Source organism: Chroicocephalus ridibundus, chromosome Z, assembly GCF_963924245.1.
Source record: "Chroicocephalus ridibundus chromosome Z, bChrRid1.1, whole genome shotgun sequence".
NCBI classification, from domain to species: Eukaryota; Metazoa; Chordata; class Aves; order Charadriiformes; family Laridae; genus Chroicocephalus; species Chroicocephalus ridibundus.
Genome location: NC_086316.1, coordinates 70,814,083 through 70,838,463, shown reverse-complemented (window position 1 = coordinate 70,838,463; position 24,381 = coordinate 70,814,083). Strand labels below are relative to the sequence as shown.

The 24,381-nt window shown below is 39.9% G+C and overlaps 1 protein-coding gene across 1 annotated transcript in view; it reads right to left on the bottom strand.

The window, feature by feature from the left end:
- OXCT1 (3-oxoacid CoA-transferase 1) overlaps positions 1-24,381 on the bottom strand; it is an 89,847-nt gene that overhangs the window by 55,232 nt on the left and 10,234 nt on the right. The window contains exons 4-7 of the mRNA XM_063319478.1: positions 14,940-15,075; positions 11,791-11,940; positions 9,971-10,077; positions 4,891-4,951 (exon numbers count right to left, since the gene is read on the bottom strand). Of these exons, the coding sequence (XP_063175548.1) occupies positions 4,891-4,951; positions 9,971-10,077; positions 11,791-11,940; positions 14,940-15,075 (454 nt within the window). The remainder of the gene's footprint in view (positions 1-4,890; positions 4,952-9,970; positions 10,078-11,790; positions 11,941-14,939; positions 15,076-24,381) is intronic.

Sequence of the window (24,381 nt, the reverse complement as noted above, 5' to 3'; positions counted from 1 at the left end):
AGAATAACAATGGCAAGAAAACAGACAACAGCTCAGGGGCATTTGAGGCTGTTACAGATGGTTAAGACAGCAGGATCTCAAGCCTGGATCACCCTTTATCTCTCCTGTGCTGTCATGACACCCACATGTGGCAAGGTCACACCATGGTTTTTCCCGTGGCTTTGAGTTGCCTCGATTATCTCCAAAAAAGAGGTGTCACCACCAAAAGCTGTCCCTCCCGGCGGGGCTGCACTCACAGGTGCCTCTACAGGAAGATGCACATCTTGGGAAGTGTCCTAGCATGACAGCCCTTGCCCTAGCAGCCTGGGCTCTTATCCAGGAGGCCTCCCTCCAACTCCGAGCTGCTACACATTTCGCTTCCCCTTCCCATCACACAATTCAATGCATCTGTTGAGGGGCCTGACAGCAGTGCTTCCTGCTGAATTCAGCAGACATGTCCTTCATTCAATGGAAAGCATTGGAAATGGTACCACCCACATACATAAGACCACACAGCCCTCAAGCTTCTTCACATGCCAAGCCTTCCTCTGCACCTTTGCAAGGGATGGTGGCTCGTATATAATTTGTGATGGCTGAGTTCCTTTTAGATCGGCTGATTTCCTGACTCTCCCATCTTTGCAATAGGAACAGAGAAGTGTTTATAGATCTGAAAATCAGCTGAAAGCCTCGGGCCGAGTGCGTGCATGAGGGCTCATGTCCAAACAAAGCTACAGCTCTGACTGCATACTAAACTCCTGCAAGTCCTGCAAGATGAAGTGAGATGCAGATAAGCAGAGAACTTCTAAATGCAACACTGTAGAAGAACTAAAAACCAAATAAACTCCTGCATCATTTTGCTTTTACATCTAGATAAAGCCAAACTAACTAATGCTGCCAATACTGGACTATTATTACCTTCCAAATAACAAGGATCATGCAACTCAGTTGAAAACTTCTTTTTGACCTTTAATACTGGTCATCTTTAAATTAAAGTAGAAATTCCACTGGACTCAGCACAGCTGGATCTTTACAGACAGTTATCTGTGCCTTGGCATACATCCTTACTATTGTGAACATTAGCAGGTTCTACTTCCTCTCACCTAGACAAACAAAAGAAATGCATGCAACGTTCAAAATATTTTTGCAGGTCAGTGAACACCTCTTTTTTTTCATTAGAAGTTTACAGTGTATTTCTGATCCCGAAAACAGTACTGAACAGCTACTTTTGGCCATTTGCCTAACCAAAATAAACAAGGCTGAGTGTCAGATACTTTAAACTGAAGTTTGTTCCGGGGGAATTTTAAAAATCAGTAAATCTACGCTGTGTGCCACAGACATATCTGGTAACGGTACAGCCTGACTTCTTCCTCCTTCAGAGGCCCCTCTACACAGACCAGCCTCACTCCTCACAACACAGGAGAGTTTTTAAGCAAGCTATAGCTATCAGCTTGTGGTTTTGTGAGGCGGGCATTTTTTGTCTGTACTCTTATCATACACATCTGCAGCTGCTGCCAAGTTCTCCCACCTCTGAATTGTTACAAAAAATAAGTGTCTGTGAATATATTCAGCTAAGAGAATGTAAAATGCCACACTGACTTTAACTAGAGAACAGCAGCTTTAATACATTAAAGAAAAAAGTCTTTTATTGTGTATGCACGTTAGGAGATTTCACAGCTTCTCAGGTTAACAAATGCAGTTAACAAATATTAACAGGTTAACAAATGCAATTGATTCCCAGCGCACTTCCCACTTTCACCAAATTCACAGATACCTTGAGATTGGGTTTCCAGTAGTTTATATTTCCCTCAGTATGGATCTTACTATGCCAAGTACTATTCTGTATTTTTATCGATGATCACAAACTACTACAAATCTGGGGAAAGATTGGCAAAATAATAAATCCTGAGGAGGAAGCAGTAGTATCAGACACAACATGTAAACTGGGTCTATTAAAACATAAGTTTCATAGCAAAACACAAAGCTAGACATCTGTGATCAATAAATACGGGCCATACTTACAGAATGCATGTTGGAAAACAGTGATTACACTTTTTCTGAAGTATGCCAGACACGGATCAACAAGGTATAAGCAACTAACGCTGTAGGACCTCCTGTATAATAAGCAGCAAAGGGTATGGCTATGCAAACAAGGAAGCAGCAAGACCAAAGAGTAACTCTGCTTTTCAGGTGACATTAGTGGCAGCAATGTTATAATGCTGAAGATATTATAGTTGGTCACAGTTGTGAAGTTTCAGAAAAAAAACAGAGTGAGAAGGACATGGACATAAAAAGGATAGAAGAGCTGAAGAAAATGTCTTACAGTTAGAATCATTAAGACCTCAATCTGTTCATCATGTCAACAGCATTGGGAAGTCACTCAGTGGGAAGGAAATGCCAATTTCAGAAAGGTTTTTAATCTAGCAGAAGCAAGTAAAAGCACTGGATGGAACCCAAAGCCAAACTAATTACAGTAAAAAGACATATTTATACTGGTTAGAGTGATTAACCACTGGGACAAGCACAAACAGAAGGACGGGTTTTCCATCTCTTTGTTTTGTTTGCATCAAGGCAAGGCAGGATAACTTTCTGATTAAACCTATCTTCCAAAATTCAAGCTATGTTCAGAGAGAGATTGCTTTTAAAGGTCTGGATAAAACTAGATGTATACAAATAAGCAGAAAAGAGAAATAAATAACCCATCAGAATAGCTACAAGGAACGACAACTCTCTTCTTCTGTGTATTTAAAGCCTTCATTTTAAAGGAAAATTTTCAACAACTCAAAAATCAGAAATACAGAGGGATATACCTCTAATTTTTTGCTAGTTACCTGCCTCAGCTTGGTACTTCATGCTACCGAAGCAGATGTTGGCAGCGTTAAGTCTGGTTGCATAACAGGTAAAAAGTTCCACAATCAAAATCAGGATTGGAGTGACAGACTGAGAAACTACAATCCTGCCAATCCCAATTAATCACTGCATGGCTCTGAAGACAAGTCTGACCTGTAGCTAGGTTAATGGAAAGGAGCAGAGATGGCTTCAAGTCTCTACTTCTAGGACTGTCTACTTAAGTTAAGTTAAATGGTCAGTAGGTGAAAAACAGAAACACAGCTGGAAACAGATACCAGAATTCAGAAATCCCTGCTGCCAAAACAGTGTCTGAATTACTACTGTACACAAACTTTCTTCATCTCCTTGCAAGTGGGATCGAGAATTTCACCCTTCAGCCTTGAACAACATTAACTAAGGAGTCAGGCAAAACTCTTTTCAGTTGGCTCAGTTCCCTAGTGATTAGCTCTAGACACTTTCAGGCTCATTACTAAGGATGTACTAGATGCCATATTGAGATATCTCTTTCCGATTCCCTGAGTTTGAACTCTTAAATGCAAGGACAACATTCTGAATTCCTATTTGGGAGAAAGACACACAAAAGTTAAGGCAATGAGGCATTGCATTTGGCTCAAAATATCTATTTGTCCTAAATCTCTCGTTATGTTTCTTCACCCATTAATTTGCCCATAAAAAACTAGAGTTGTAAAGTAATACTAATGTGCCATCTTGCAAAATGTTTGTCAGTTTTTAAATAGTATTGAAAATGCAACAAGACTCACGATGGACACAGTTCACAGCAGATCTACTAAAGACTGTTAAGTGGAATTATAGGAAGAAGGATATCACATAATTGCTGCTCACTGACAAGAAAATTCTACCCTATCACATGTGGATAGAAGAGCAGAAAGAGAGAATGAGATGGAATGTAGGTGGAAGGCTTTGATCTACTTCTCTAAATGCCAGAATGAACAAAGTATGAAGGACAAGTGACTAGAAGGAAAGGGATTGATGAAAGATTCTTTATTTCATTTTTAAATGGAAAAATATTTTAAACCTTTCCTGAAAAACAACTAAGAAAACTCATGTACTGTTGACAAATTGTCATTGTAAGGCATGTGAAAAATTCCATGGTATTTTTTGCTGTGGTTCTGCAATACACAAATAAATAACTGAAGTTCCCAAATGTATTATCCAGAGATGTTTATATAATAAAAATATTTTCCATATAAGACTTTACAAAAAAAAACCCAAAAAAATCTAAAAAACCCAGCTCCCAAACAAAAACCCTGAAGGAACACAAGACTCTTCCATTTAGAATTTACTAGAAATACACTATAAGAGCGTGTCTTGATCTTGCTGTTAAACCATATTTAGCTTCTATTAGGCATATAAAAAAACTTAACAGAGAGTGACAAAAAAGCTAATAGAGTAGTTTGTCTTTTAGATATTGCTATGCCTTAACAACTCTCCAGTCACCAATATATTTCCAGTGTAGGCAGCTCCATGTTTTTAAACATTACCATTTTAGACAAGGAAAAAGGACAAAAATATTGGAAGAAATTTCTAGATCATCTAGTCCATCCTCTTTCTCAAGACATAACGAAATGTCTGTACTCCATTCTGGACTGGTATTTATGTAATTAATTAAATTTCAGAGACCACAACAGTGGTAGCTCCAAGATTTGCCCAGTTTATGTTATTATGTACTTATAAGGAAGTTTTGCATAAGGTCTTACATGAATCTTCTCAACGACAGCCTAAGCCTCCTGTTTCTTCTTTCATCCGTATATTATTTTATTTAACAAATGTGAAGGCTGTTGCCATGTTTCCCTTTCAAAGGCTGATCACAGCGAACACGAAGTCCTGGCCAGGATCAGATGAACAGTAATAAACTGAGGAGTCATAGTGAAATAATCACTAAAAGCATAGAGTAAGGAGTAGGGAACCCAAGCAGACAGGTTAGACCACTGTCCCTGGTATGAAATTCCCCAATAAGACACGAAAATGAGAACTCTGCCATGCAAAACAAAAGGAGTTGTTGACTACAGGGGTGTAGAACTTAACTATGTTTCAATTCCTTACCTCTACCACAGTTGTCTTGGCAGCTTTGCACATAGGTTGGTTGAAGTTTCTTGCAGTTTTCCTGCGTAAGAAAAGAAAATGAATAAATATTAAAAGCTGTAATAGTATGAGGAAAGATTTTTCAAAGATAAGCTACTACAAGTATCTGTAATATAAACATTACAAATCTTTTTGCCAAATAGCTAGAGGACTAATAAAAAATAGGAGGGAGGAAAAATTATCATGGAATTTTGTACAATGCATATGAAATTAAATGATATTTTGCTACATTAGAAAATACTTATTACAGCTCTTTTGACTTTTAATCAGCACATTGTCTAATTGAAATTATGTATGCTACTGATATCTTCATTTATTAGATCCAAGAGCAGCAGCAAGCTGGGCTTTGTACAATGTACCTTCCCATTATTTCACTGCACAAAGAATAAAATTAACCTCCGCAGGCGGGCTAACAACCTCACAAGGCCCACATGTGCCTTCATAATTCAGACTAGGACTTGGGCTAGCACTTTGCACAGTAGTAAATTTAATCCAATTCTCCTGATTAAAAAAGCTGTGCCAGTTTTGGCACTCACTGCAAGACTCTGGCATTCATCCTAAGTATTCCCACGCAGTATTTCTGTAGCAAGGAAAAAAACCTCTAGGGAATAAAAGTAACACATGACATGTATAACCATGCGGGGACCTGCACCCAGATCCTAGTAGGCACAAGGAAAAACAAGTGACCTGTGTCAGTCCCTCTCTGCATTTTTCAGAAAGTAAACAAAACTGTGTGGCATAACATTTAAGAAAAATTATGTATACTTTAGCAGGGTTCCGCTAATAGCTCCTCAGCATTTTTCTCTTTTAAAAAGTAGAATTCTTGAAAATTTTTCATCAAAATGCATGAAACTAGGGTTCAAAACAAGTCAAAGCCGCCTTTCCCCCGGTCCCCTTTCCAGAGAAGCATTTTTTTTCTGACCGTCCTTATTTCCCAACGCCTTCTCCGTTCTTCGCTCCTTTGTGCGATGACCAGGCCCAGTGCGGCAGCCACACTGAACTTTGGGATGCTGCTGCCACCTCGTGGCTTTGGGGGAGGTAGGGAATTGAAATGGACAAATCCTGAGGCTACCATGCAGTTCTAACAGGATTTCTAGAGCAGAGACCTACAGATCAAAGCTATACCCAAAGACATATCTCTTGGGGAAAGCCTGTTTCAGTGGCAATACACAGCAGCTCTGAAGCCTCTAACAGAGGCTACCGAAAGGACATTATCCTAAACTGGGTAGAGTAGAAAATGAGAAGAAAAACAGTTACAAAAGCTGAATTAAAATAGCGGGGGAATGGATGCAGATGGAGGAAGGCAGATGTGGAAACAAAGAATTCAATATTTCATCCCAAGTGACTATTTTTGTGAGGGAAATACTTTCTCAATATTGTAGTGGCTGGTCTGCCAGTAGAGAAAACTGATATAAAATTATTTTTATACAGGGAAAAAAGTTACAAGAAAACATTTCAATGTCAAATTAAGACATTCGGACCCTGTTTATAAAAGCTTATGCAATTTAGAATGTTCTTGGTTTAGTAAAGTTCTTTCAGAAGCAGCAGTCTTTTACAAGATCAAAGATCTTATTTCTATAGAACACATCATCCAGAAGAAAAAACAGAAACACTATACTTATTTTCTAACACAGAATGTTGTTCAGGTTTTTGGAGTATGAAATCCAGAAACTAGCTAGCCAAGTTTGCCTTTTTATTTAAGATAGCTTTCTGGACATCTAGACTCAGCAATGTCTACGAAGTCCACTGTTCCAGTGATGGATTCCTAAGCTGACCCAAAGGCACAACAACAGCTTTACTCCCAAAGGCAAAAGAAAGCAAACTAGTTCATAGTAGACTAAACCAACAAACTACATCCACTACGCACCTAATGGGCAGAGATGAAGGGACACCTCAGACATGAGCCGAATTTACGTACTGCAGAACCACTTGAAGCATGAAGGGATGATGTGACATGACTGTGACAGCAGGGGCCCTGACTCATGTTATCCCTTTTGTCAAGAGTGTACTTTCATTGGCACCAAACCACACCTCTGCTTGTAAAGGGAAAGTATATTGGGCTGGAACAACTCGAAAGCAGAATGGTACCAGATGAAAAGGGAGGGGAGACAAAGTTGGTAGAATATCCACAAAAGTATTGGCACTCTCTGCTGTTGTCCCTAATGAGCAAAGCTCCAGGGGACCTTAAGACCTGGAGACAGTCTATTCTACTAAGTAGAACTAGTACCTGCATCAGACTAACAAACTGAAATGCCCATATACGTGTCCTTTCAGCTAGCACAGGAAGAAGGTGGGATTATTTCATTCTGTTTGAGGGAGTCTGGGATTATTTGTCTTGGTAATGGTGCGCTATAGCTGAGAATTATTATCTACTGGGCCAGACATGGGTCTTGTTAGGCGAAAGCTGTGCTGCCAAATAGTCCAGTCAGCATAAAGATGCCTGGAAGGGAAGTAGCTACAGCATGCTGTATGGAACAAAAGACCTAAGGGACATGAAGTATCATGAATAAAACCCTGTTTAAGGAGCTGGTGCCATTCTGGATCCCTAAGAAAATGGTATAGCTTCATGTATGAGAATAGACAAAAAAACTTATGCTGGCCTGTGGTCCAAATAAGTCTAACTAAAGTACATGCTTTAGATTTACAAAAGCTCTTAGCTTGAGGTTGATTAACAGTTTGGCAGACACTGACTCCATTCCTGTTGACTCCACAGATACCAGAGTCATGGAAAACACGGTGTGAATAGTACACACTGCTGTGAAAGTGGTGGCAGATGTGAGTAAACACAGACCCTATGTCTATCTAGGCATACCTCAGCAAACAAAACGAGAAGTCACACAACAAAAAAAAGTATGGAAGGGTCCCACTGGCAGTGAATACATATTCTGTACGTAGCACAACATCAAAAATACATTTTCCTTTTCATCCTGTAGATCTGTGTTCAGTTCTGGGCCCCTCTGTACAAGAGGGACGTTGAAGTGCTGGAGCGTGTTCCAGAGGAGAACTACCAGGCTGGTGAGGGGTCTGGAGACCAGGTCTTATGAGGAGAGGCTGAGGGAGCTGGGCATGTTTAGCTTGAAGAAGAGGAGGCTGAGGGAAAACCTCATTGCCCTCTACAACTACCTGAAAGGAGGTTGGAGGGAGGTGGGTGTTGGCCTCTTCTCCCAAGTGAATAATGACAGGACCAGAGGAAATGGTCTGAAGCTGTGGCAGGGGAGGTCTAGATTAGGTATTAGGAAGAATTACTTTACTGAAAGAGTGGTCGGGCACTGGAACAGCCTGCCCAGGGAGGTGGCTGAGTCACCATCCTTAGAGGTGTTTAAGAAACGTCTAGATGTGGCACTTCAGGGCATGCTCTAGTGGCAGAGATTGTAGGGTGTTTGGTTGGACTCGATCTTAAGGGTCCTTTCCAACCATGAAGATTCTGTGATCACAGAAATACTGCTGTTATATTCTAATCTATTACAATTTCCTCCTCTGTTGTCTCCCACAGGCTATGAGATGAGCCTGTGTTTCCCTGTTGTAGGCCATGAGGTAATCTGTGTCTATGCAAAACCAGAATGGGTCACTGCTTACTACGAGCAAATTCTATTAAGCCAGCAATACTCTACATGAAATAAGACACTGGATGATAATGCTTCCATCCTTGATTAGTTACACTTGAAAGAAGAAGTCAAGATTTTTAGGTCCCCACTCCAGAAGGAAGTAGTATCTGGGATCAACTGTATTGTATGAATGTGGGAGACATATGAAGACTTCTCAAAGGAACAGGATGGAGACAGACTGGCATAAAGAGAGACGACAGGACATAAAGCAAGAAGAGGAGAAAGGGAGAACGCAACTAGTCTGTTTCTGTGGAGAATGAAAGAATTTTTCAAAGTATGCATTGGCAGATTGATACAGGGCAAAACCACAGATGGTAGAGGCTCAAGATCAAATAAAGACAATCCCAAGGGGGAAGACGGTTTCCTGTATTCCATGTATTCCAGAGCCTAAGTAAAGCAGTATAGCAGCCATCAAATTCATGTGCAGACACACAAGAAAGTTCAGGTTTCAATCAGAAACCATCTTGTCTTGCCAGTGTGCAAGCCAGGATGTCAAGAGGTGGGCAAAATAAAAAAATTGTTTCTTAATTTTCAAGTATTTTAATATTATTACTATTATTATATCTATAAAAGATAAAAAATTATGTGAATATGTGTGTATACATACATATATACACAAAAAAGCATTACTTTATTGGTATTCTTTTATCCACATATTTTTCAGTTGCTTTTTCAACCCCTTGTTTGTTTTAATTCATACAAAGACAGACTGCATCATTCAGCGTCTTCTTGTAGTAAACTGCAATTGATTACCATAACACTTACCTTTTCATCTGATAGCCATAAAATAAACACATAAAAACCAGACATTAAACACACGCAAACCTCTCCTGCTGAAGTTCAGGTCAAACCAGAGCACAAATATAGCAACTCAAATAAATGATGTTATCGCTACTGCAATGCCCCAACTTTTCACTACAAAAGATATTTAAATTCATATGATGCCTCTCCCTACACCACTGAGAGTAAATGAACTTCAAACACACTTTTCTGGGGACAGAATCAAGTTTTCCCATCACTGACTGGCCACGAGACTGACTTAGCTCCCTTCGCTTCTGACATACATGAACCTGCATTTCTTGGGTTCAGGGTTTTCAGTCGCACAAGGAAAAGGACCCAAACTAACATGAAAACTGAAATGAACAGAATGTCACTACATTTGTGCACAGTCATCATAATGACTTTGGTCTGCTATGTCTCATTTTTAACTACAAATGTTTTATTTCACAGCTATGTTTGAATTCTCAAAAGTCATTAGAAAAAGCAATTATATTTTGTTTTTTATAGCAGTATAATTTGACAGTAGGGAAAAGCAACATGAAGGAAGGTGAAATCAGTAAAACATTATTTTGCCACCACACAGGAGACAGGATTCTCCTTCTCTTCTATTATCTAAACCATTAAAGAATCTTTTCCCACTGGTAAACAAGTCATACCTGAAAATTATGTTTCCTGCACGATCAGCCTTCCATGCCTTCACAAGAGCAAAATCTCCTGTAATCGACTTCTCCAGAATAAAGTGACGGCCATCAAACTCTCGCACCTACAGAACAAAGTACACTATTGAGATGCAGGTTTCTTCAAACAGATCTTCCACGCAATATTTATTTTATGGGGTTAATTTTACAGACTATTATATTTAGACTTCTTTTTGTACCAGAGTTTTATCTGAAAAACTGTAGCTCAACTGTAAAATAACAGAGAAGCATGGACAGGCTGTCAACCTCAGTTTTATCACAGCGTCTGGTCAGTGAAACAGGCCGAGAATCAGATCAATATTCCTGGTGCTCCATCTACTGGAATTAGACATGCTTATTTTTCTGCACATCTACCAGCTAACCAAAAACTAAAGTGCTAAAGCAGAACTGCTGAAAAAGTTCATAATCACTGCCCACCACCAGAAACCCCAAAACTAAAATGAAGTGGATTTGAGACAGAGTTTCAAGTCACACCATCTGACAGGATGAATTTCATTTGGTTTTCTCAGCATTTATGATCAGTATTTGTAATGATACTGTGCCTGAGGACAGAATATGTAACTGACAAATGGCTAGTATTTTAATCCTATATAGAAACATGAAACAGCATTTCTCTTAACAATGTAGAAGGTTAGAGTACACATAAATACTACTTAAGAACTATTTAAAATTGCTGAGAGTGGGAGGAAGTAGAACAAAAGTGTATTAGAATCAGTTTTTCGGTCCTGTAAAAGGAGATCTGAGCTTTTGTAAAATGGCGCTTGCGCTCAAAATGGATTTGGAGAATGGATTTGATCAAATCATGCTAGACCCCAAAAGACTGAGGAGGGTAAGAGAGATTTTTCCACAAATGTTATAAGGAGAAAAACATTATGAAAATTAAAAGCTATTTAATAAACAAAACATTCCTTCAAATGGTAAAACATCATAATGACATACTCTGTAAGAAAATTCAGGAAAAAAAAGAGACAAGGTTAATGGTTAGATACTGAAAATAGACATGTATAAAATACACAAAACCCACAGATGGGGGAAAATGACCTTTACCCGAGATGTTCTTTAGGTAGGATTTAATGCCATTTGCAGCCTAATTGGAACATACAGCATTAGCCCTATCCATTTCTTCAAGTACAGTTATGGCACTGAGAAATCTCTTCCATTCTCCAAATTCTACATCCAATTTCAACATGAAGCCCTTGTTTCTCACCTGGAAGCCAGACTCTTTTTATTTATTTGCAGTTTCAAATACTCTGACTAAATTGCATTTCAACTGTTGGCAAATGGGTTTCCTGAAAGTTTGTATCAATTGAGCTCTTCCCTGCTCAATAGGAAAATGTCCCATCCCTTCTCATGCTAAAGCTTCATGTACAGCTACAGGGCTGCTTACTCCATACCACAGTATTTAAGGAGAACTCGCCCCGCTAATAGGAGGCTGTTCTCAATCTGTATTGTGCACTGCAGTGGCCTGGTACAAGATTTTGTTTGAATACACAACAAACCTGGTCAGAGAACTGTCAACTGAAGAGTAACTCAGCAAGGTAGGTTTTCACTTGGACCAGTTCTTGATGCTAAGTCACCCTAAAGCTGTAAAAACTCCTCTAACACATCACAGAACACAGAAGTGAGCAGTGGGAGGAGACCTGACAGCCATTCTGTTAATCCAATATACCAAGGTTAAACTCGGTCAAAAGGCGTTTAAACTACTATTTGGCTTGGAAATGTGTAAGAAATTCGGTTTTCAAAGCAGAAGGCTTCCTAATAACAAATTGACATCTTACCTCTCTCGGCTGGCTAGCAATGGCAATAGTGCCATCCTTGTTGTATTTGATAGGTGCACCCCCTTCCTGCACAAGTGTCCCATAGCCAGTACTGGTGTAAAACGCTGGGATTCCTGCTCCTCCTGCCCTAATACGTTCAGCAAGCGTACCCTATGGAAAAACACATTTAAGAACTGGTCATGTGGGAAGAACAAATCAAACTTGGATTAATAGCTTGCATTAACTTATTTTTATATCCTGTCATTTGGAGCTTTTCCTTCTGAACTCAGTGGACCACCACATCTCTTTCTTCCTCCCATTTTATCTCTTCTTTGTGGGATTGGTACTGGATATGGCAAGAAATGCTTCACACACGGCCATAAATCACTCAAGAGCACAGCATCAGACAACCCCCTGTCAACACCCAAGCCCCAGCACTTTGCTCTGCCTCCTCTCCTTCAGCTTGTTTCCCAATCCATTACTCTGAGAAGAGTACAACATTCTTCTTCTCATTCCCACCTGGCTACATATGCTAGACGGTTTTTCTTTTGTAACAGTGTCCTGGCTTGAGGTAAAACAGAGCCAATTTTCTGTTTTGTAATTTTACTTTTTAGCTGGGCCTCTTCTAACTGACTAAACTCTGAAATTAACAGCATATTGTTCAGAAACTGTTCACTCTCAGAGTGGTGAGACCCGATTATACCAAGGAACGGTATGCAGAGACGCTCTTGCTTATACTTACTGCTGTAACAACCAAGGTCAGCTAACTTCGTTATTTGCCCTGTTAGAGGGTCGGAAGCGGAAAAGCATAGAGGGGTCCCACCTGCAGGGAGGAGCGGACAGGACAGGTGACCTAAAACTGACCAACAGGGTATTCCATCCCATCTACATCACGCTCAGTATAGAAGCTGAGGGATCAAGAGGTCAACTTTCTTTCTTCAATGGCCAATGTCTGAGGAGGATCCTGTCTGATCATCTGCCCTTGATCTCGATCCGAGCATACCTGATTCCAGATCCAGAATTCAGCTCCTGTCCATCACTGACTCCAGTCTGGGACCTTCCCTGTATCTGCTGGTGATGTGATTGTCATCTTGGGAGCTGGATACGGTTTTGTATGTATTGTATACTTTTATTTTATTTTATTATTATTTATTATTTCATTATTTGTTAATATTTTTATTAAAGTAGTTTAGTTCTTTTTCTAAACTCATAAATCTCTTTATCTCTTCCTCTCCTTTCTTTGGCGGGGTGGGGGGGGGAAGAGGGCCATCTGTCATTCTGACTGGCCAATCTGGCCAAAACCATGACAAACAGTCTTACATATTTATGTTTCATTCTCCAACATCTTAAGAAAAATTTCATACCTCACTCCAAGCTGAAACAGCCACACCTGGCAGATCAAGAAAGGTAGAGGGAGTCCAATGATCCGGGTTGCCCATGCTAAGAATACCAAAAAGCTGACAGAACAGCATGTCTGCTCTATTTGACCATCCCGTCTGCACTCTGCTCTATCCAGCTGTGCCACAGATATCAACTGCCCAAATTCCTCATCAGTCTTGATTATGGACTTACGGCCAAAGATACGTCTGCCTGCTTTTCATTACTGTCCTTTCCCAATTTTTTTTTATTTTTTTTTTATTCAAAGCAAGACAAGACCATCATGGTCGATTATCTAGCTTGACAGCCTCCAAAACATAGGTTGCATTTTCCCCAGTTATCCTGCAAGAAACACAGTAACTTCTAGTAGGTTTACAAAATGGTGGCAATAGGCAGATACGAATTATGCAATGATAGGAAGTCTGGTGTTCCAAACAGCCTTAGCATTTCAAGATTTCACCGTGAGCTCTCGTTTACTGTATAACAAGGACACAATAGTTGCCCATTTTGCCCAAAGTCATACCAAATTTGACGAACATTTTCCAAAAGCCTGTTTTATCTTGACACAAATATTTCAAATCCCCACATCTCCTAGCAAGTCATTTATTCACCTTACTGTTTACTGTTGCACACTGTAGACCCAGTATTTTCATGCTGGATCTATGCAGCTTCTCTGTGCAGTTCACAAACCCAATTAAATGTCTAAGAAGTTACAGGTCTTCCAGATGAAAGCATTAAACATTAAGTAGAAAGAAGGAAAAAATGAAATGGGAGGTGATAGAAAGGTGAGATTTGTGACCTTTGGAACATGAAAAGTGAGAAGTGCCTGGTTATTTCCATGGCAGCTGACTAGGTATGAAAGGAGATTTTCTGCCCATCTTTGAGATTAAGAGACTTTCGCAAGAGATGGAGCCCTAGACTCTCTTCTCCATAAAACTGTTAAGACTGTTGCTTTTCCCAGAAACTTAAATCAATAGCACTTTAAAGCCCAAAGGTTATGTGTCATCTTTGGAAATGACACACACTAACATGCTGCAGGCTTTAAAGTTAAGAGTACTAATTTCACAAAACTAGATCTCAGTAGAACATGACCAATACTCATGATTTTAGGATCTCACTGTGTTCAGGCTATTTGCGTAGCTTGGCAGTGCTGAAATAGTTAAAAGTATGGTGCTAACAAGTAAAATTGTAAATATTGGCTCCTAACATTATGCAGAGATTAATTTAGTTAAGATTGAATGAACAAAACCAAAAGAGTTTGGTCTCACAATATAGTGAAATATGCTAATTTAATTCCTACCCACTAGATGGCAGACACTGCACACGCAACACCCCAAAAAGCACAAACGAGCTGCCACCAATAGGAGACTTGAGCAACTCCCCGACTTCATTCCCCTTACACAGACTGCAGTAGTAAGCATACTTCGTGTGTGTTTTTCTGGAATCTGAGAGCAACTACCAAAAATCAAACATAGTATATTTAATAAAATAAACACACATATATTATATGAATATAAATGAGAATATGAGAATAATGAGAATATGAGAAAAATTAGAATAAATTAATATAAAAACCATAAAAGGAATTCACAAAATATGACCAGTCAGTTAACAGACCAGTTGCACCCCACAGCCCATGATCCTAAGATGGCAAGTGCCATCTGTCTTTACTGCACATCAGCACACAGGCAAAACATTTGGATTGCAAAATACTTTTATAAGAGTACTTAAGCATTATCCTACTCAGTATTCCAATGAAAAGAAATCACCTGTCTCCTAGAGGCACTCCTTACCTGAGGTGTAAGCTCAACTTCAAGCTCACCAGATAAATACTGGCGTTCAAATTCAGCATTCTCTCCAACATATGACGACACCATGCGTTTTATCTGCTTAGTCTGAAGCAGGAGACCAAGTCCAAAATTGTCGACACTATGTAGAGAAAGTCAGAAAATACTCAGCACTTATAACGGAGTTTTGTTGTATTCAAAGCACTTGATAAAATCTAATGACTTGCCAAGATAGGACAAAGTTATCTCCCCCCACTTCAGACATAAGGAACTGGAGACAAAAGTAAAATTCCAGCTTTTAGGAGGGAGAATATCAAAGCTACAATTAAAATTCAGGAATCCAGTGCTCAGACCTCATCTCTTCCAAGGCACTAAATATATACAAAACTTCATTTTAAAGACATTTCACATGTAACAGCTACAAATACCAGCTTAACAACTGGTGTTATTTTACATATCTGCTCCTTTAAAAAGCATTACTAATTACTAAAAAGTCACACATGGCACAACCTGGCTTTGAGTGAACAAAGACTTATTTTTTGTTTAAACTCTTGCTCCCCATGAAAAAGGCGAGTAATTGCTTAGCAGCTCAAGGAGAAAGGCACATTCACATTTATAGTGCTGGTGTGTATATAAGGTAAGAGAATAACTGAATTTAATTTTTCTTATTACAGTAAATAATTCACTTCCTTATGAAGGAATTGCCTACTCCAGCAAAAGACATTACCACTGCAGTCAAGATTTTCTTGTCTGTGTAATAATATCAGCTTAAACTGGATGCTAAAGATAACATACAACATTTTTCTTGTACCGGTGCTTCTAAATTCTGATATCCTAAAGACACTACTCTCTATTAGTCTTCAGCATTTTTGTGATGTTTGTCATCCTGTATTGTGTACTGATGGGACACGAACATATTTCAAGAGTTACTGTAACAAAAGGGCTCTGTAAAAAAAGCTATTTCAATTTGAAAAAGCTCAAGGTTAAAATATAAAAGTGGAAATAAACAGAGATGATACTACAAAGGCATGTTTCTTTCCCATTTCCAACGCATTGTGCAGTATATTGGCAGACTGATACACGTGTGCAAAGCTCCACTACTTTTATGTTGGTTTCTGCAACATATGAGTGGAGAACTCAGACCTTCCACTCCTACTATAAGAAAGATGCCATGATCCAGAAGCATCTCACAGAAATTGATATTTATTTGCCACTAGTTGTTTCAATTCAGTATTACTTAATTATCCACACAACGGCTTAAGATTTCAGGATAAGAAATCTTGAAAAATACTAAAATAATCCTTCAAGAAACCAAACCCGGTATCCACCATACTGCAATTAACATGCACAGCTGCTTACAATATATGCATCCTATTGAAAACACCACTCCTGAAGATAAGCTCCAAAAAGGTCTGTATTTTCTAATTCTGTTAAATGCTTTAATGAAATATATCCCTTTCCTATATAAATCTTACCTTCTTGGTACTCTTACACCACCATGTCTACAATACTGCTTTCTTCTTTAGGTACTACCAGAAATTAACTCTCTTTCCGCTAATCACCAGATGGAGAAAGTAATGCATCACACTGCTTTCCCTCTAGTCTCCTTCCTTACACCTTACCCAAATTATTGGTAGGTATATCCCTTAACTCTGGCTTTATAAGTTACGGTGATGGGGAAAAAAAGAATGTAAAGGAGACACGTGTAAGTACTGTAATACAAATGTATACTCCCAATACAAAAAAATACTATCTTACTCAAAAAAGGGGAAAAAAAAACCAACTTAGAAATCAAGATATGATGCTGAGATAGCTGAGAGGTATTTGTTTTGCACAATAAATCGGTGTAGATCAGAGAAAAGAACCCACTGAGCCGCAACAAACCTCCCCTAATGTACGTTAATACTCCACCACTTCAGGATCCACGTCAGACATCCCAGCTGCAACCTCCTGGACTCCTTCCAAAAGGCCAGATTCAAGAAGTTTACTATTATACAGTATTCATTTTCAAATGGAAAAGTGGTAATGTTGAACCCACTTTTACAACGGCACCACTGTCCCCTTGCTCATCCCACAGTACGTGCTGCAGGGCTGCGTGCAAAGGCAGAGGGGCTGAGCAGAGCAGTTCCAGCACCAGCTCTTCACCCCCCACTGCAGTACTCACAGTAGCTGCATGGACAGACACACAGTCAGAAAGACTTCTCAACTGCATGCATAATGAGGACTATTTTAAGGTTAGGAGTTTTTTAAGAAGATAGCCTGCTTCTATGCATACTCAGGCATTTTGGAAACTGCATAATAGGAAGTGAAACAAGCTTCTTTGATCTGGTTCTCTGAATCTATTCTATGTTCTCCAGATGTAAAGACTTACTATAAAAGCTTTCTCCGCTCCCCCATTCTGACCTATTAAAAAACTAACTCTGATGCAGTGTTGCAGTGCCAAAGCCTTGAGAATAAAATGTGTGCTGCTTGGAAACAACCTATATTTCTGTCTCCCCGTAGGAAAAAAATGCAGCAGTTTGAAACTAAAAGAGCTGGGAATACAGTAGAAAGAGAAGTCTTGTGGGCAAGAAGACTAAAAATAACAATGCTAGAATTTCCTGTATAGGGTCACTCAAAGCAGGACAATCCCTCTGACAAGAAAACCATCAAACCCTAACCTCTCGTTATAAAAGGTAATAAGAAAATGTAACAGGCCAGACAGTATCTGATGGCAGTTTAATGGGTTTGTATAACTAGAGTACTGTGTAGCGAAAGTAGAGATGTTAAACAAAACTGTACAATAGTTTGTAGTGCAAGAACAAACAGAGCCAGCTTGAACTGCTTACAAACCAGAGTTTGCTACCTTTGCATATCATTCAGGTGGTTAACATGGCTCTAACCATTGCAAAATTGCAAGCTATCAAAGAGAAGCAGGCAAACACAAGATTTCCACTTGGAGACACAAAATTCTGAGTGCACGTTCACATGAGAAAGGGGTGGCAACAGAAGGTCAACAGCAGATTTGTAATGGTTAAAGAAATTTCCAACTCATTTCACTAAAATCTATAATCCTTCCTCCTACAGTCTCAGACTGAACGCAACTTTTAAAATAGGTGTACAGGATGTATTCTTCCCATGCACTCAGTAAAGAATCTTCTTTTCTGAACTGGAGCACACTGTTCTTCAGAGGATTTTGCATGGATCCCATGGGATCCATACAGGATCCCAAACAGATACACTTGATTCCCTCATCTGATACAGCAAGGTACCTTCTCTCAAACAAAAGTTTGTAGTTACAAAGTTCCCTATAGAAATCAAATAGAAAATTGCACAAAATTATTCTGTTACATTCATCCTAAATTGTTCCTCACTTCTTAAGTCACTCTTTCCCCTCACCTCAAAGGCAGTCATTTTATTCAAAAATAAAATTGCAGTGAGGATTAGTCACTGAGCACACAGGTCATACAACCTTATTTCCCTAGCACAATGACAAGAGAAATTTTACCTTCATGAAGTCATGCACCAAGAGGCTCTGCCTGCCTGATAACATAAAATTGCTTCAAGTCCCAGTTGCATTTCATCTTCAGGGCAGCACCACAAAACCCAACTGCTGTTACTCATCTTCTATGTTTATTTTAGATGTAAATTTCTTAAAAGAAATATCGTGCAATCCATCTTTTTTAAGGATGCAGTCTGCATTCAGGTTTCCGGCTGAAATAACCCTTTTGCTTTCCATGCACATCATTTTCCTTTCATCTCCCTCCAAAAATTCATTTTGAGCACTTCAGCCTATTTTACATTTCCTATGCACACAGCAGTGAAAACACCGTTCTCACTCCTATTCTCCCTACCCTTTGCTCTTTACTTGACATCTCTATCCCTGAATAAAATTAAAAAACAATTTCTGGTTTAGGGAAATTTCTTTTGGTATTACATTTCAATATAACATTTCTTATGTCAATTACTTGTTCTCCCTGTCTGTATTTTGCTGCTTTCTTTGTAGTTTTGTTTTGGTCACAAAAGTTTCTTTGAAGTTTTCAGCTTAAATTATGTTTATACTGAAAATGTTATCCCTAAAATATGTCTTGCAAGCAATGCCCTTCCTATCAAATAGTAACCATAAAAAGGAAAAAAAGACCCTTTACTGATTGCATGGAAAGAATACATCCTGTATACCTATTTTAAAAGCTGTGTTCAGTCCTTCAAAAATTTAAACAAAGGTGAGTGCAATAAAAATGTGTTGCTCTACACAGGAAGGAAAAAGGTGTGGTGGACATTGATATAGCTGTTATGTATGCTGTCAGAAGCGGGAAAGCACACATTAGTGCTAGACAGAGAATGTGTTCTTTTGCCCACAAAATTGTTAAGATCTCTAGAAGTTTCTCCTTTCTATATTAGGATGAAATCTCAATCAACAGAATAGATGAAACGCATATAGGAAAAGAGATCTAACCAGGCACTCCTCAAGAATGTAGATGACGCAAGTTTCCCATTCTACTGATGCAGACGAGAAAAAGTAATCACAATTAAGGAGGCTGGGTTGTTTAGCAACACGTTCTTTCCTATTGTTTCGCCCCTCTCAGACCTACGAAACCTTCCTGTCAAAAACTACTTTCTGCCTTTTCTAATTAAAAAGACAGTCAAAGACAACTCCCGGCCAGATCTGGCCCATGTATCTCAAGTATACTGGTAGCACTCAAAGGAAACGTGCCAATGTTGCACTCCAGATAAAAGGTAATTTGCAGCTCTCAAACCTTTCTCTTTGGTGGCTCAAGGAAAGCACATTCTACAGCATCACAGAGAATAAGAGGTTAACCTAAGTTTCCAAGCTGATAAAAACTTCACACACCAACAAGCTCTACACAGCCTGATGAAGTAGAGAATAGAAACTTGCATTCTTATGCAGAAAAAAGGAGGCTTGGAAAGTCACGCTACTCTGACAAGAGACAGAAGATGGCTTTTTGGTTTTTTTTGGAGGAAGAGGAGATAATTACACTCTCCTCTCTCTCTCTGCCTTTGTAAAGACATTTATAGGTGTTTAAGAAAAGTGGGGGTGGTCAGGACAGACTGGCTGCCTTTCCAGGAATATTGGAAACCACTGGTAAACAGCATCGTTAGCATGAGGGATTCATTCTTCAGGGATCTCCTTTGTAGACTACCATGGGATAAAGTCCTGGAGGGAAGAGGGGACCAAGAAACCTAGTTAATATTCAAGGATCACCTCCTTCAAGCTTTGTTGGGTGCTTCCCAACAAAGAGGAAGTCAGGAGAAATTGCCAGGAGGCCTGCATGGATGAACAAGAAGCTCCTGGAGAAACCCAAAACCAAAAAGGAAGCCTACAGAGGGTGGAAGCAAGGACGGGTAGCCTAGGAGGAATAGAGAGAAACTGTCCGAGCAGCCAGGATCATGTTAAGAAAGCTGTAGCCCTGACAGAATTAAATCTGGGTCATCAAGGTCAACAAGAAAGGCTTCTATAGGTATGTCAGTGATAAAAAGAAGAATAGAGAAAACATGGACCCTCTCCAGAAGAAAGCAGGAGAACTGGTCAGCTGGGATATGGAAAAGGCTGACGTAATTCAATTACTTTTTTACCTCAGTCTTCACCAATTGTTCTAGCCACGCCGCCCAAGTTGCAGAACGCAAAGGCAGGGAACTGGGAGACTGAAAAACCACCCACTGTAGGTGAAGATGAGGTTCAAGACCATCTAAGGAACCTGAAGGTGCACAAATCCACGGGACCTGATGAGATACAGCCACAGCTCCTGAGGGAATTATCCATCACATTTGAGAAGTCATGGCAGTCCAGTGAAATTCCCACTCACTGGAAAAGAGGAAACGTAACCCCCATTTTTAAAACGGGAAAAAACAAAGACCTGGGGAACTACAGACCAGTCAGTCTCACCTCTGTGCCTGGCAAGATCATGGAGCAGATCCTCCTGGAAACTCTAAGACACATGGAAAATAAGGAGGTGATAGGTGACAGCCAACATGGCTTCACTAAGGGTAAATCATGCCTGACAAATTTGTTGGCGTTCTACAATGTGATTACAGCATTGGTGAGGGACTTCTTACAAGGGCACGTAGTGACAGGACGAGGGGTAATGGCTTCAAACCGGAAGAGGTCAGATTTAGATTGGATACCAGGAAGAAATTTTTCACTCTGAGGGTGGTGAGGGGCTGGAACAGATTGCCTAAGGAAGTTGCAGATGCCCCATTCCTAGAAGTGTTCAAGACCAGGCTGGATGGGGCTTTGAGCAGCCTGGTCTAGTGGGAGGTGTCCCTGCCCATGGCAGGGTGGTTGGAACTAGGTGATCTTTAAGGTTCCTTCCAACCCATTCTGTGAATCTATGGTGGATAAGAGAAGAGCAACTGACATCATCTACCTGGACTTGTGCAAAGCATTTGACGCTGTCTCGCACAACATCCTGGTCTCTAAATTGGATCACTCGGTCAATAAGGAATTAGCTGGATGGCTGCACTCAAAGAGTTGCAGGCAACGGCTTGATGTCCAAGTGGAGACCAGTGATGAGTGGCATTCCTCAGGGGTCAGTACTGGGACTGGTGCTGTTTAACATCTTAGTTGGCAATATGGACAATGGCACCCTCAGCAATTTGCCAATGACTCCAAGCTGCATGGCATGATCGACATGCTGGAGAGAAGAGATGCCATCCAGAGGGACCTGGACAGGCTTGAGAAGTGGGCCCATGTGAACCGCTAAAAAAATGACAACTGTTTTCTATTATCCCCTCTCCCTTGGAGGGAGACTTATGGGTTGGGGAAAAAAAAACAAAAACAAAAACAAAAAAAACCTCACCAGAACAAAACCCAAAAGCTTTAATGAAATATTAACAATTAAAAGATAATAATAATAAAAAATAGAATTTTATATATATATGCAAATATAGACAAAACCAGTACCATCCTCCCAGGATGACAACCACATCAATGACAGGCATTGGTCAGTTTGGAGTCTGGGTCACCTGTCCTATCTGCTTCTCCCCACAGATGTGACCCCTCTATGCTCTTCCACTTTTGACCCAACAACTTGGTACATAAAAAAATTAGCTGACCTTGGTTGTTATAGAAATAAATATAATCAAGAGCCTCTCTGCATACCATTCCTTAGTATTAACTATAAAACTCAGATGTTATCACTGCCAGAAGCAGACACTGTCTGAAGAACACACCGTTAATTTCAGAGAGTGTAGTCAGTTAGAAGAGGCTTAACTGAAAAGTAAAATTACTGAAAAGGAAAATTGGTTTTGTTCTCTCTCAAATCGTGACATGCAAAAAAGCGTATTTATGGTTGGTCCTATTCCTGGAGAATGCTGAAGACATTAGTCAGCTTGGGGAGATACATGAGCAGTCTCTCTAGGCATTCAGCAGGTCCAAGTATTACACAACTACGCCCGAAACTTGATAACAGAGGGACCTGTTCCAGAGCTAGAAATTTTCCTGGCAAGAGGCTAGGAGGGTGAGAGGGAAACAATTTCTTGTATCACCGGACACTTAAAAGACGCTCCATCTCGTCTGTTTTACTTTGTAACAACAGCATTTCAGTTCTCAAAAGTATCTGCTCCAAGTTACATGCAATTACATCTTCCCAATAGGTCCACACTTCCCACAGAAGCCCACATATGCTCCCCAACTAAAAGGAATGCATCAATCTACCTGTTTGGCACCTCTTAGTACCACAGCCTTAAGCTTTCAGGCTCACAGGGTGCCTGACTATCACGTGAAATTTTACGAACATGAAAGAAGGTATGTGGCTGAAGACACCTGCAGAGGTCCACAAAAAATGTGATAAAGTATAAACCTGGCAGCACCAGAAAGTGATCCTTTATTGCCTTTGTGCAGGAAATGAGTAGATGCCTACTGATGCATACTGAAGACGGTGTTTGCCAGAAGACACTGAACAAAAGTGCAGGCACACCAAGGGTAAAATAATTGTGGACAGTTACTCACATAACAGTTCTTGATGACTCCTCTTTCCCAGTCATATAGCTGGCTCTTAACAGTAAGACTATGGCCCACAATAATCCCCCATGCATTACACTGGAAGATTACTAAGGAGCCAGCTCAGATGATATTCTGTTTCTCCTGCTTGTCCATCCCACACTTACAGCAAGGTACATAGAATGAGGGCAAGATGAGGAATGGGAGTCAAATAACAGGGAGAGGGACACAGATACAGCTCATAGGAAGGTAAATTCCACAGAGGCGTAATGTTTATTTGCCCTATCGATTCTTGTGACACTGCCTGCAACAACTTTTCTTCTTTCCTTTTTCATAGGACATTTTCCCATCTGTCCTAATGGGAAGTGTTTAATGGAAAGCATAAAAGACATGTAGAAGCTCTCTGAGGGAAGACGACTGAGAAAAGAGGAGGAAGAGAGAACTATGCTAAGGCAGTCCTGGTCAGGAGAAGAAAGAGGCAGGACAGAAAACGGGGCACTGGGTCACAGCTCCCAGAAACCACACAAAAACTGCCTCACCACCTTTTCAGTCCATGGCATAGGACAAAAGAAACAGTGCACTGAATCTTTCTCAGCTAGGCATCCTGAGACTTCTTCCACTTGAGGGCAGAAAGAAGAAAGAAAATAAGAAAACCCATGGTTGCTGGGAATCATGAAGCCCTGCATGCAAATTGGCATGACTGAGCCTTAAGCTCCCTCTGCTCCTCCTCAGCAGTGTTTGCACTGAACTCTTCTCCCTCTGCTATTAAAGCCTTCTTAGGGAAACTCCGTCCTCTCTGCTCTGATAACTTCATCTCAGCTCCAGCCTCACAGCAAAACGGCAGTATTCCTCCTCCAAAAACAATGCTCCGTTCCTGTAGGAATGATGGATGCGGGCATATAGGCCAAGTCCATCAAAAGATTATGAAAGCAGGTGATATTTGAAGAGGACAAGTACTGTACATTGCATGGTTATGTCAGCAGCAAGGTCTCCTCTTTCCACATTCCCTTCTGCTATGAAATGGTATATTGTGTTTTGATTACAACAAATAAAACAACTTTATTCAGAAATTTTAAAATTTACCACATTTTTCCTTCACAGTGAAGTTATATGGCATAGACTTAATCCAATAAATATTCTCATTTCACCATGAATGCATCATACTTCAAAAGTCTTCTGGATGAAAGCTAGTTTTAATTTTTATTGTCACTTTTCTAAAAGCAAGTTGACACAGTTCCTCGACCACGCTGAGTTCTATACCTATTTTGTCTTCCTCATTTGTAATCACAACCACAAAGTCATCTGCAGAGCTGATTTCTCAATAGTTCCATGTTGTGCAAAGTTTAGTACAATTCACCCTGCCAAAATCTTAAATAACCTCCACACTAAAATTAGCAAGATGACCTTGTCAGGTTTTCAGGGATTTGCAGTTCAGGCGGTGTCACCAATTTAACAGCTGTAATAAAGCATCTGATTAGATTCTTTACAAAGAATGGAGATGATAAAAAA